General features: G+C 49.9%; 1 protein-coding gene across 1 annotated transcript in view; it reads left to right on the top strand.

Annotated features, from left to right (window-relative positions):
• The window catches only part of FBN3 (fibrillin 3), a 262,268-nt gene that overhangs the window by 168,429 nt on the left and 81,007 nt on the right, over positions 1 to 12,832 (top strand). Inside the window, exons 10-13 of the mRNA XM_090027836.1 lie at positions 4,979 to 5,131; positions 5,996 to 6,193; positions 8,172 to 8,315; positions 10,944 to 11,063. Coding sequence (XP_089883962.1) covers positions 4,979 to 5,131; positions 5,996 to 6,193; positions 8,172 to 8,315; positions 10,944 to 11,063 — 615 coding nt within the window. The remainder of the gene's footprint in view (positions 1 to 4,978; positions 5,132 to 5,995; positions 6,194 to 8,171; positions 8,316 to 10,943; positions 11,064 to 12,832) is intronic.

The following is a 12,832-nucleotide window of genomic DNA, read 5'->3' as shown; positions in this document are numbered from 1 at the left end:
TCCAGGTTATCCGCATCCTTCGTGAAGTGCGGCACCCAGAACTGCATGCAGTACTCCAGCTGCGGTCTGACCAGCGCCCGATAGAGGGGAAGTATCACCTCCTTGGACCTATTTGTCATGCATCTGCTGATGCATGATAAAGTGCCATTGGCTTTTCTGATGGTTTCGTCACACTGCCGACTCATGTTCATCTTGGAGTCCACTAGGACTCCAAGATCCCTTTCCACTTCCGTGCCACCCAGCAGGTCATTTCCTAGGCTGTAGGTGTGCTGGACATTTTTCCTCCCTAGATGCAGCACTTTGCATTTCTCCATGTTGAACTGCATTCTGTTGTTTTCTGCCCACTTGTCTAACCTGTCCAGGTCTGCTTGCAGCTGCTCCCTGCCCTCCGGCGTGTCCACTTCGCCCCATAGCTTAGTGTCATCTGCAAACTTGGACAGAGTACATTTCACTCCCTCATCCAAGTCGCTGATGAAGACATTAAAGAGTATCGGTCCAAGGACCGAGCCCTGCGGGACCCCACTGCCCACACCCTTCCAGGTCGAAACCGACCCATCCACCATGACTCTCTGGGTGCGACCCTCCAGCCAATTCTCCACCCACCGGACTGTGCAGTCATCCAAGTCACAGCCCCTTAACTTGTTCACCAGTATGGGGTGGGATACTGTATCAAAGGCCTTCCTGAAGTCCAAGTATACGACATCCACCCCTCCTCCTGCGTCGAGGTGTTTTGTAATCTGGTCATAAAAAGAGACTAGATTGGTTAGGCACGATCTGCCTGCCACGAACCCATGCTGGTTTCCCCTCAGCATAATTTGTCCTGCCGGGCTCTCACAAATGTGAGCCTTGATAATTTTTTCAAAGACTTTGCCAAGGATGGAGGTGAGACTAACTGGCCTATAGTTGCCCGGGTCCTCCTTCCTCCCCTTCTTGAAAATGGGAACCACATTGGCCCTTTTCCAGTCCTCCGGGACTTGACCCGTGCACCACGAGCGTTCAAATATTCCCGCCAGTGGCTCTGCAATGATGTCGGCCAGTGCCTTCAGTACCCTCGGATGGAGCTCATCCGGGCCTGCCGACTTAAAGGCATCCAGTTCTTCCAAGTGACCCTGCACCACCTCAGGGTCCATGCACGGAAGTCTGGTGCCTTGCTGCTGCCTCCCTACACTCCCAGTGAGAGACTTGTCATGCCTCTCGCTTAGGAACACTGAGGCGAAGAACTCATTGAGGAGTTCAGCCTTGTCCCCTCTGTCCGTCACCAATTGTTTCTGCCCATTTAGCAGAGGTCCTATTCCTCCCTGGGCCTTCCTTTTACTCCCTATATATCTAAAAAACAATTTCTTATTGTCTTTTACTTGGGTTGCCATCCTCAGCTCCATGGTAGCTTTGGCCTGTCTAACTGCCTCCCTACAAGCACGAGCAGAAGAGGTATATTCCTCTTTGGTGATCTCTCCCTGTTTCCACTTTTTATGTGCTCCCCTTTTGGCCCTTAGTCTGCCCTGGATTTCTCTGGTCAGCCAGGGAAGCCTCCTGGCCCCTTTCCCTCTTTTACCTCTCACGGGGATCGTCTCGCTTTGTGCTCGAAGGATAGTTTCCTTAAGGCACAGCCACCCTTCTTGGGCTCCCATCATTTCAAAACTACTACTCTGTAGTGTGTCCTTCACTAATCGCCTGAGTTCACTGAAATCAGCTTTCCTAAAGTCCAGCACATTCACCCTACTAGTTACCTTACCCACTCGACGCCTTATGTTGAATTGTATTTTTAGGTGATCACTGTCCCCCAGATGGCTACCAATCTGTAGGTCCCCTACTATGTCATCCCCCATTGCCAATACCAGATCCAGTAAGGCATTCCCCCTAGTGGGACCATGTACCTCCTGCGTCAGGTGGATAAATGCCCCCACTTCCATTTTTAAGCATGGGGATGCGGATACACAAGACACTCCAGGGGCTTTCATTAAGCAGCCCCCCCACATGTATAAATGCACAGTGGTGCCTAATTCACTATTAAAATCAATGGTAAACTGGTGACCTACATAGGCATTTGGTACCAAAAGCTGTTTATAGATGTTACATTTTTTCTGGGTTTAATCCAGACTGCAGCCATCACTTTATACACATGGATGTCTATAATCTGAATTAAAATTTCATTAACTAATTCTCATTGAAGGAGGATTAAAATTAATGCAGACTAGGGCAGTCTGAATTAGGCAATTTTAACTGTATTAATTAATATGTACAGGTGAGGAAAGCATTGCTTTTACATAAATCAGTCCCCTCAAGGGAAACTCAGTTGGGTTTTAGCAACACAACAGAGGCTATCAGGCACAAAGCAACATCTGTACAAAGTCAAATGTGCCAACAATACCTCACCATGACTAAGTATCAGTATCCTGACTAAGCCTTCAGCCTTGCTGAAGGGCAGGGGTTACTGGTCTGTGAAGAAGGGGGAAACCCCCTTGATCATCTATTAACCCTTAATTTGCATTGCAATTTGCTTTGAAATCTATGATGCAAATCAATTAATATGGTTTAGAAGGTGGTGAGCACATGTACAAATGGCCCAAGTAACTCCAGGTCTTCAAGACTAAGTTGGGATCAAGGTTCATACCTCTTAACTGTTTTGCCATTGGATGATCTAGTTGGGGCTGGTCCTACTTTGAGCAGGGGGTTGGACTAGATGCCATGAAAGAAAACACTGGAATATGTTGCTGTTTTCAAGAGACATATTCTGATCCAGTTTCAGGCTAGATGTAAAATGAGCCTTATTCCAGTCTCCATAGGGAAATGGGCCCCTGAAAAATGTTTTGTAGAGCAGCATTGGAGTTTGCTGCCAGGCAGAGAATTTACAACGTTTTTTGCCCTCAGGCCATGGGTTTAGACCAAAAAAAGTGGCATGAAATTCATCCCCTTCCCCCCACCCCAACTTTCCTCACCTGAGAGCAAAGACTTCCACTGTCACTTTAGAGGACTACAATTCCTAGCACACCTTGCCTGCCCCTGCACCCTGCAAGCTAGAAGGTAGAAGGGGAGGAGTTGGGGGCAAGAGTGAAAGCAGTCTGCCCGATGTACATTTTTTTTGTGCTATTTCTCTGAACATGCCTCTCCCATTCCACATCTAGGGTGGCCATTTGTCTGGTTTTAAAGAGCACAGTCTGGTTTTCTGGTCCTCGGTCCTCTATTGATATGAAACCAGACACCTTTATGTCCTCTATTTTTCACTGCTTGGCACACCCCACCCCCACCCACCAAACACCGCTGCGGCTGCCTGCAGAAGCTCCCTGCTTGCCACCGCCACACCCCACTGCTCATGCTGCTGTCACCGCCTGCGAGAGCTCACCTGCCTCCCCCCCCCGCCTCGGGATGCACACGATGTTCATAGTGGTGGGGACAATTGCACTAAATGCAACTGTCCTCTATTCTTGAGGTACCTCGATGGCCACCCTATCCACATCATCTGTCCCTGTTGGAAAGGTTGATTGGAAGGAGGCTGAGTCAGTGCTGTGATGGCATCTCACGGGACGTTCCAGGTGATTGGGAAAGGGCAAGCATAGTTCCCATTTTTAAGAAAGGGAAAAAGGAGGATCCAGGAAACTACAGACCAGTCAGCCTCACTCACCTTGGTCCCTGGAAAAATCATGGAGTAGATCCTCAAGGAATCCAATTCTAAGGACTTGGAGAGAAAAGGGATTAGAAACAGCACATATTCACCGGGGCAAGTCATGCTTGACCAACCTGATTGCCTTCTATGATGAGATGACTGGCTCTGTGGATGTGGAGATACCTTGATTTTAGCAATGCTTTTTATACAGTCTCCCACAACATTCTTGCAGGCAAGCTAAGGAAGTATGAGTTGGATGAATGGACTGTAAGGTGGATAGAAAACTGGCTGGAGCATCAGGCTCAAACAGTAATAATCAATGGCTCAGTGTCTAGTTGGCAGCTGGTATCAAATGGAGTGCCCCAGGGGTTGGTCTTGGGGCCGGTTCTCTTAAATGTCTTCAACAGTGACCTGGAAGATGGGATAGAGTGCACCCTTAGCAAGTTTCCACATGACACCAAGCTGTGGGGAGTAGTAGATATACTTGAGGGTAGGCCTAGGATTCAGAGTGACCTAGACAAATTGGAGGATTGGGCCCAAAAGGAATCTCATGAGGTTCAACAAGGACAAGTGCAAAGTCCTGCACTTAGGATGGAACAATTCCATGAACCGGTGCAGGCTGGGGGCTGGCTGGCTGGGCAGCAGCTCTGCAGAAAAGGACCTGGGGGTTACAGTGGAGAGTAAGCTGAATATGAGCCAGCAGTGTGCCCTAGTTGCCAAGAAGGCTAATGGCACACTGGCCTGCATTGGTAGGTGTGTTGCCAGTAGGTCAAGGGAAGTGATTATTCCCCTCTATTCAGCACTGGTGAGGCCACATCTGGAGTACTGGGTCCAGTTTGGGGCCCCCCACTACAGAAAGGATGTGGAGAAATTGGAGAGAGTCCAGCAGAGGGCAACAAAAATGGCAAGGGGCTGGGGGACGTGACTTCTGAGGAAAGACTGGGGGAACTGAACTTATTTAGTCTGGAGAAGAGAAGACTGAGGGGGGATTTAACAGTAGTCTTCAACTACCTGAAGGGAAGGTTCAAAAGAGGATGGAGTTGGACTGTTTTCAGTGGTGATAGATGACAGAACAAGGAGCAATGGGCTCAAGTTGCAGCAAGAGAAATTGAGGTTAAGTATTGGGAAGAATTGTCTCACTAGGAGGGTAGTAAAACCCTGGGACTGATGACCCAGAGAGGTGGTGGAAGTTCCATCCTTGGGAGTTTTCAAGACCAGGCTTGACAAAGCTGGTTGGGATGATCTGGTTGGGGATGCTCCTGCTTTGAGATCACCTCCTGAGGTCCCTTCCAACCCTAATTTTCTATGGTTCTATGATCTCCCCTCTTAGGCTCCACCTCCATGTATGTGGGGCTTCTCTCACTCTTATTGTTGCAGACCAGCGGATTGGCACATGTTTCTCAGCTCTGATCGGTGGACGCTGCGCTGGGGAGCTCCCGGGCCAATACACCAAGATGCAATGCTGCTGTGACTCTGGACGCTGCTGGGCAATTGGGCAGACTCCTGAAATGTGCCCAGTCAGGGGATCTGGTAAGGAAAACAGTAAATCCCCAGTATCCTACTGAGTCCAACCTGCTACTGACTGTAGTGAGCTGCCCTGGTGTGTGTCCTACACCAGAATACAGGACCTGTGAGGGAACTCACTGACACACATGCACTGAAGATGGTTGTAGTGCAGGCATCCAGTGTCGGGGAGTTCAGATTTAAGATCACCTGACTCAGGACATCTCCTCTTTGTAAAGGCATTTCAGAAGGATTCTTGCAGGGCAATAATCTTACTGCTTGCCTCAGCCTCAGCTTCAGCCTATCCCAAAAATCAGTCAGACTTTTGGTGAATAAGTTAGAGAGTGACCTAATGACAACCTCAGGGTTTGGGAGCTGGGACCCTTGGGCTCTGAGTGCTCTTTCTGTCTCTATCTCTGCCTTGCTGTGTGACTGCACTCCCCCTTCCCAGGTCTCCCTTTACTTCTTTGCAATGCAGGGCAACAATCCATTTAAAATCTTGTTTGAACAATGATATCTGGTTGGCCCTGCTACATCCTGGGCCCTGCTACATGGAAGAGACTGGCCCCCTAGTTACTCCAGTGCAGGATCTATTGGCCACATGGCTGCAAAGACCACATACCTCAGCAGGGCTTCATTACTGACAGAAGGTAACTCATGCTTCCATCCTTCCTAACCCATCTTCCTGTCTCTAAATACACTCTCTGTCCCCAGGCAGAGTCCCTTTCTTCCTACTAGACTTCTCTGAGTACCTAGGCTTTGATGTCCTTGTGCCAGTTTGGCCCTGTCCCTGGCCTCTGCCTCTCGGCTATTCTGTTATACTCATTTGACATGAACAAGGAGCGTTGGACCAGGCTGTTGGAAAGCACTAAGACAGCTGTTTCATTTCAGATGAATACCGCAGACTCTGCATTGAAGGACTCCCAGTAGTGCCAGGGTTCCCTGGGAGCTTCCCAGGAATTCCTGGATTTGGGCCTAATGGTGTTGGACCTGGAATCAGTGGACCTGGAGGCATTGGACCAAATGGGGCTAATGGACAAGGCGGGATCCCAGGCCTGCCTGGAATGGGCCCAGGAAGTTCAAGTATTGGTAAATTAAAATACCTTTCTTACAACACTGCATGTCTTAGAACATCCAGCGTGTCTGCCTGCTTGTCTGAGCTGCATGCATGTGAACAAGGTAACAGTGCTTTACCCCAGTCGCTAGGTTTGTCTTGACATCTGTGGAGCAATGGGATGTGACACTAATGCTGTGCAGAATGCTGAGCTCAGCATACAGATCAAAGGGTGTTTTATGTCTGAGCCAGGGAGCTGAGGCAGCTCTCAGTGCCAAAGAGGCAGCCTGCCTTCCAATGGCGAATGTCTTTCTAATTACAGAATAGGAACAGAGCTCTCACAACCTTCCTCCCTCCCTTCCCTGTCTAGTGCAGAGGAATAAATGCCTAGCAACTTGGTTGCAAAATTGAGCGAAAGGGCAAAAAACCTGGAGATGAAAATCAGTGTTGATAAGTGCAAAGTAGTGCACAATGCACACGGGGGAATAAATAGTTCAAAATAAGCCTGGATGATGGACTCTACATTAACTGTTGCCACAAAAGAAAGAGAGCTAAAAATCAGTCTGTATCCCTATTGCCAAAAAAAATCAGCTTAGTGTCCAGCAGCAGTTAAAAGGCATAAAACATTAAGAATTATAAAGAATAGAAAGTATCTTTATGCTCTGAGATAAAGTATCCGTAATGCTGTCTTGAGCAAGATTGTCACAGGTACAACTCAGACATGGTTGGCTTGAATTCAGAAGCTGAGGGGGTTATATCATAAGTCCAGAAGCCAAAGTTGAGTGTCACACTGGGTGCCAATCTGAGTCCAAGTGAGTCCAGGTCAGGAGCTGGGAAATCCAAAATATGAGAGAGGGTAAGCAAGGTTTAAGGCTGGAGGAATGGCAGGAAGGTCCAAGGCAGGGGTGATATGGGAGTGAGGCAGGGGTTCAGAGGTGGGAGGTCCAAAACAGAAGCAGCAGTGCAGGGGTTAAGCAAGGAAGTCCAGGGGAAAGGTACAAAGAATATTGTTGCGAAGACAAGGCCCTACAGGAAACGGGAGGTTTATAGCTCTCCCATCAGGGGCTTGTGGCCTCCATTTGTCCTCTCAGGTCATCCAGTGCCTTGTTAGGAATCTCATGGTCAGACTCAGAGTGAGCTGGAGCAGGTACGTGGCTAGTCTTTCTGCAGCCTGGTTCTCTGCCTGTGGGTGTCACAGATTGGGGTTTGAATTCCAGGGTCTCTGACAAAGATGGTATCTCAGCCACTACCTTGCAGATCTGAGCTGCAGCAGCTCCTGCTCCTCCAGTCCCATTGCTTTGCCAGGGCTTTTCATTACTGGGCCAAAATGTGCCAGAAAAATGAAATTTCCCTGGATGCTACAGTAGGCAAATAAGGAGACCCAAATTGTAGAGGGAGTTGTGCTGGAACCCAAGGATGGTTGTAGAAAGCACAGGCTTGCATGAACCACTAAAATGGGGTTGGTAGCCTGCGACTGTCCTCTGATTGTTTTTTAACAAGTTCTTGCAAACGGGGAAATCCGGGATCTTCCCCCAGGGGCAGCTTTGTCTCTTTGACCCTCCAACAAGGTGAGTCCATTGGTCTGGAATGTCCTGGGGGAAATTGTTGCTTGTGTTCAAAAACCAAGGACTCTTTTCTGTGTCAGTGAGAATAGAAAACCCCCTCATTGCCTTGGGGAGGGAATGGGCTGAACACAGTATCACTCGCTGCTGAGTCCCATGAGATGCATAAAACTGAAACTTATAGCATGACTCCAGGCGGGGGGAAGCAGAGAGATGACTTCGGGTGGCCTATGAATTACAGAAAATGCTGGGAAGCCAAGCCCATAGTGCCCAGCATGGGATATATGCTCTACATACGTGTTTTCCATTTCTCTGGGCACCCTCTCTCAGACTGAAAAAAATCTGAAATGAAGGCCTGGTGATACAGAGGAGGGAACATGGGCAAGGGCTACTAGTTGAGGAGCTGCTCTTTACACGCCCAAACTGTCTCTGTTACTTGCTTGTTTTTCAGGAACTGCCACCTTAAATCAGACCATTGACATCTGCAAGCACTTCACCAACCTGTGTCTGAATGGGCGCTGCATCCCCACCCCCTCCAGCTACCGATGTGAGTGCAACATGGGATACAAGCAGGACGTGCGTGGAGAGTGCATCGGTAAGGAACATGTCCTTGGCAGACAGCCGGCTAGGCCACAAAGCATGTTCCAGGCCTGCTCCAGACGTCTGTTCCCAATGGTATGTGGCTGTCTCTGGGGTCCTCAGTACTGTCCCCAGCCCGGGATTCTTGCAACAGTGCTGATGACTGCAGTGCTCTTCACAGTACCCAGAGGTGAAGGAGCGCAGTGAGGCACTATTGTGCTCGCACAATGAGAGACAACAGCCTTGCCCTCATCTGGCAGATACAATTTGATCATAGGCAAGCATGAAAGTCGAGGTATTTGTTGTTGCCTGCAGCAGGGTTTCAGGGAAAAATGTTTATTTACCTCCAGATAAAGACTGCCCCCATGTCTGAGATGAATGGGCATGTGGGCCAGGTACTCGCCAAGCTGCTGTCCCTCATCTCAGTCTTTGCCACCTCATCATATAGCCAAGTCATCCCCATGCCTGGGATTCCAAGGGACTTATTGATCCTGGAGACCCGCTGGATTCTGAGACCCTCAGCTTAGGGCCTCTAGAGCAGTGGTTCTCAACCTTTATTTTACCAGGACCCATTTGTAAACATCAATCACCAGGCTTGACCCAGTAAATAGTTTAAGTAGAAAACAGCCCCCTGGACCTGCCAGTGCCCCTCACTCCCAACCCACAGCCCCACCCCCCAGCTTTGTTTGTGCCCCTCATTTCCAATATGCTGTCCCCCAGACCCAAGCCCTGCAGTCTGTGGGGCAGGGGAATGTGGGCATCTGGCCCCAAAATTTTTGCACCCACAGCAGACACGGGGCTGCAGCCTGGCTGGACCGGCACAGGCAAGAGCAGGCAGAACTCACCACGGGAGGGCAGAGCGGGGCAGCAAGACTCTTTGCTGCCACTGCCACCAGAACCTCCATGCCAGCCACACCACCAGCAGCACAATCAGTAACAAATAGTGGTAGGGGGCTGCACTGCCCTCACCTCGTCCTGCCACCAGCCTCTCGCGTGCTAGGCTGCAGCTTTATGCTGCCTCCATGGCTTGGCTGCCACCGCTACCCCCCTCAGGGCACAGCTCTACCCCAGGGTGGAGGTGGGGTGTGGGCAGTGTCGCCAGTGGGCTGCTGCCCCTCAAAACCTCGTCTACTCCCTCCACGCCATAGAATTACCTGTGGGGAGTTGCAAGATCTGCTCCTCATGCTGCCTGGTTGCCACATCCATGTGTGTGTGCACATATGCACATGGCACCCTGTGGCAGGGCACTTACTCCTTTAAGGGCCAGAAGGCAACAGCTGGCAGGTGCCTGATTAGGGCAGCCATTTTAGATTTAGGGCTGTCCATATAAACAGGGCAGTTTTGCTGCTGGAGGCAGGCAACAACATTGCCTGGCCGGAGGGCTGATGGTATCATCTGGAGGTAAGGGAGGAGCTGTAGGGGAAGGATAGGAGACTCCTGGTCCTGGGAATAACCTAAAACTGCACCCTGCCGGGAGTGGGTGGCCTGGTGGGGTTCTCAGTGGTGTGGGAGCCCCCAGGAAATGCCAGACCAGTTACCACCCTGGTGAAAGGTGGGTTGGGGTGCCTTAACCCCTAGCCCCCACAACCAGGTGTGTTTCCCCCTTTTCAGGGTCTAGAGGGTGGATCCCCAGCAATAGAGAAAAGGTCATAGACTCATGCCTGTCTGGACTTCCCCTGACTGGTCAATGCTGGGGCCAGGACTGGAAGGGTCAAAGGGCCAGGGGCCCACCGTGAGGAATGGCCAAGAGCCAAGGGCCTGGGGTTCCAACTGGCCTGGAGGTGGGCCAGGGCTAGTGAGCCAAAGGTCTCAGGGGGACCACACCCAAAGGGGAAGTGGTTCAGGGAGCTATGCTGCCTAGTATGAAGGCGGATGAGACCGCCTGAGGAGAGGAATCCAGGCGGGGTTAAATTAGGAGGATTCTGGGGCCCAATGTGGGGACCAGTGATGATGATAACATCTAGATGCCATCTGCGAGGCTTGGGCTGCAGTGTAGGGGAGGAACGGAGCCACAGATAGTGCCCCCTGGCATCAGGGCAAGAAGTGGGCAGCCTCGCACTTTATTAACAGAAATTAATCAATTACCAAGAAGGCAGGTGGTTAGCCCAGAAATAGGTGTGCAGGCCACAGTGAAATTGGCCCAGAGCAGGCCCTCTGTTACACACCCCCTGCCTGATCACCCTCCTCCTCGCATTCCCTCAGCCCCAAGCAGCCCCCGGTAGGCTAGAACTCTGCCAGTCTGCACAGGGAAACCTGCAGTTTCCCACAGTTTTTCCTTTAAAGGATAATCCATTTTTAGTTTGTTGATCCATTTTTTAAAGTTTGTTCATGACCCTTTTATATATTCCTGTGACCCACAGGTTGAGAAATGCTGCTCTAGAGAACAGTATGTGTAACTTACCACACCCCCCTTTCACACTGGCTTGTTAAGGTATGTGCTAATGCACGGCCTGATCCTAGAGGTGCTAAATATAAGAGCTGAGGGGATGGTTCTTAACACCTTGCAGAATCAAGCCCTTGCTGCTTAATCAACGTTTCCTGGTCTTTGGTTGGGTTTATCTGTGGGGTCCATGATGAAGTGCTGCAGAGCAGGCCTAGACTCAATATATTGGTGGCTTCTAGCTTTAGGCTTTTTTCCTTTCAGATGTGGATGAATGCTCCAGCAGCCCCTGTTTGCATGGAGACTGTGTAAATACACCTGGGTCCTACCACTGCAAGTGCCATGAGGGCTTCCAGAGCACCCCCACTAAGCAGGCCTGTATCGGTATGTCTGTGTCTGGATTTGCTCAAGAATATGTCAGATCAAAAGAAAATGAAGTGCCAAGAGGAGTTTCTTATAAAAGGGAGGTATAACCAGTGAACAAGCCTCTGGAGCCAGGAAGTCTTCCACTGAGAACTCCATCTCCTCCCTCCCCTGACTCCAGGATCGAGTCTCCCACCCCCTTCACATTGGGATTGAGTCCTGGCGGCTTGGCACCCCTCTCGCGCAAGCTCCTACATGGAGATTGGGCCCTGGGGCCCATGCTGTCCCCACCTGACCTTGTGCATTGGGATCATATGCTGCATCCTGTGCTCAGAGCCTGGGGTTCACCATAGGTCCAAAGATTTGGCAGCAAGGGAGCAGTACCACTGTTCCCTCGCTACCAAATTTCCAGACCCTGGGAAGCTAGCTGGGCCGGATGACATGGTGCCACAGGCTGGCCTGTGGTCAGAGCTTGAGCACCCCAACCTAGATCATATTTCCTTAACTTAATTATGAAAATATCCTGTGAGACAATGTCAAACCCCTTCCTTTGATTAATTAGGCTGGTTACCCTATAAGGAAGAAAATTAGATCTGTTTCTATGACACTGCTATTTATCACTTCATTTTTTTCTAGGTTTAATAATTTGTTCCAAAATTTTCCCAGGTATTAATTGGGTATATAATTCTCATTGCTATATTTTATCTTAAACTGAGACCTCTGGGGAATGGGTGGTGTACTAACAGTTTTAGCCCAGGTCATGTCAGCTGCACTACCAATAACTTGGGCAGCCCAAGGGAGACAGCCCAAGGAAAGGTCCCACTAAACCCCTCAGGGAAGCATTGGGCTTCATATGGAAGACTTAACTGCCTGTACACAACACCAGGAGCTTGGGAAACAAGCATGAGGACCTGGCCCTTCTCCTATGTGATAATGACTACAACCTTGTAGGAATTACAGAGACCTGGTGGGACTCCACCTATGATTGGTTGGTGGCAGTAGAGAGTTACACTGTATAGGAGAGACCGGAGTGGGAGAGAGGGGTGTGGGTGTTGCTCTCTATGTCAAAAATCAGCTCACCTCTCTGCAGATTGATTTTCCAAACCAGGAAGGGCATCTTGAGACCCTCTGGGTCAAGATACGAGGAAAACATGGGGAGGGTGACTTACTCATAGAAGTCTACTATAGACCCTGCCACCAAGAAGAAGACCTAGATCAGAAATTCATTAGGGAACTGGTCGAAGCCACACGCTCCCGATGCTTGATCATCATGGGAGACTTCAACTTCCCAGACATCTCTTGGGATGATCACATGGCCAAATCTGACAGGTTGCATAGTTTTCTCATGTGCATCGATGACCTCTATCTAACCCAGGAGGTCTATGGGCCAACTAGGGGAGAGGCATTGCTGGATCTGGTCCTGGCCAAAGGGGAGGACCTAGTGAGCGATCTGCAGATGGGGGGAAGCTTGGTGACAGCAACCATGAGTTGGTCACCTTCTTAGTTCACCAAAGACCAGGAAAACCCTTCAGTAAAACAGAAGTCTTTAGCTTTGGGAAGGACGACTTCTGTAAAGTGAGAGAATTGGTCACATCAGGCAATCAGAGGCCATACCACCCCTGCCCCCCAAAAGGAGTTCATGAGGAATGGTCATCACTCAAAAACATAATCCTTGAAGCATAGGGCAAAGACATCCCTTCTCACAAGAAATGCAGTCAACGAGCAAGGAAGTCCTTATGGCTGAGTAAGGACCTGTTGGACTTCATTAAGCTCAAAAGAGTAGCCTACAC

The sequence above is a fragment of the Crocodylus siamensis genome, chromosome 14, assembly GCF_052110815.1.
Source record: "Crocodylus siamensis isolate JL-2025a chromosome 14, ASM5211081v1, whole genome shotgun sequence".
Taxonomy (NCBI): Eukaryota; Metazoa; Chordata; order Crocodylia; family Crocodylidae; genus Crocodylus; species Crocodylus siamensis.
The sequence above is the reverse complement of the archived record's forward strand: the minus strand, read 5'-3'. Positions and strand labels throughout refer to the sequence as shown.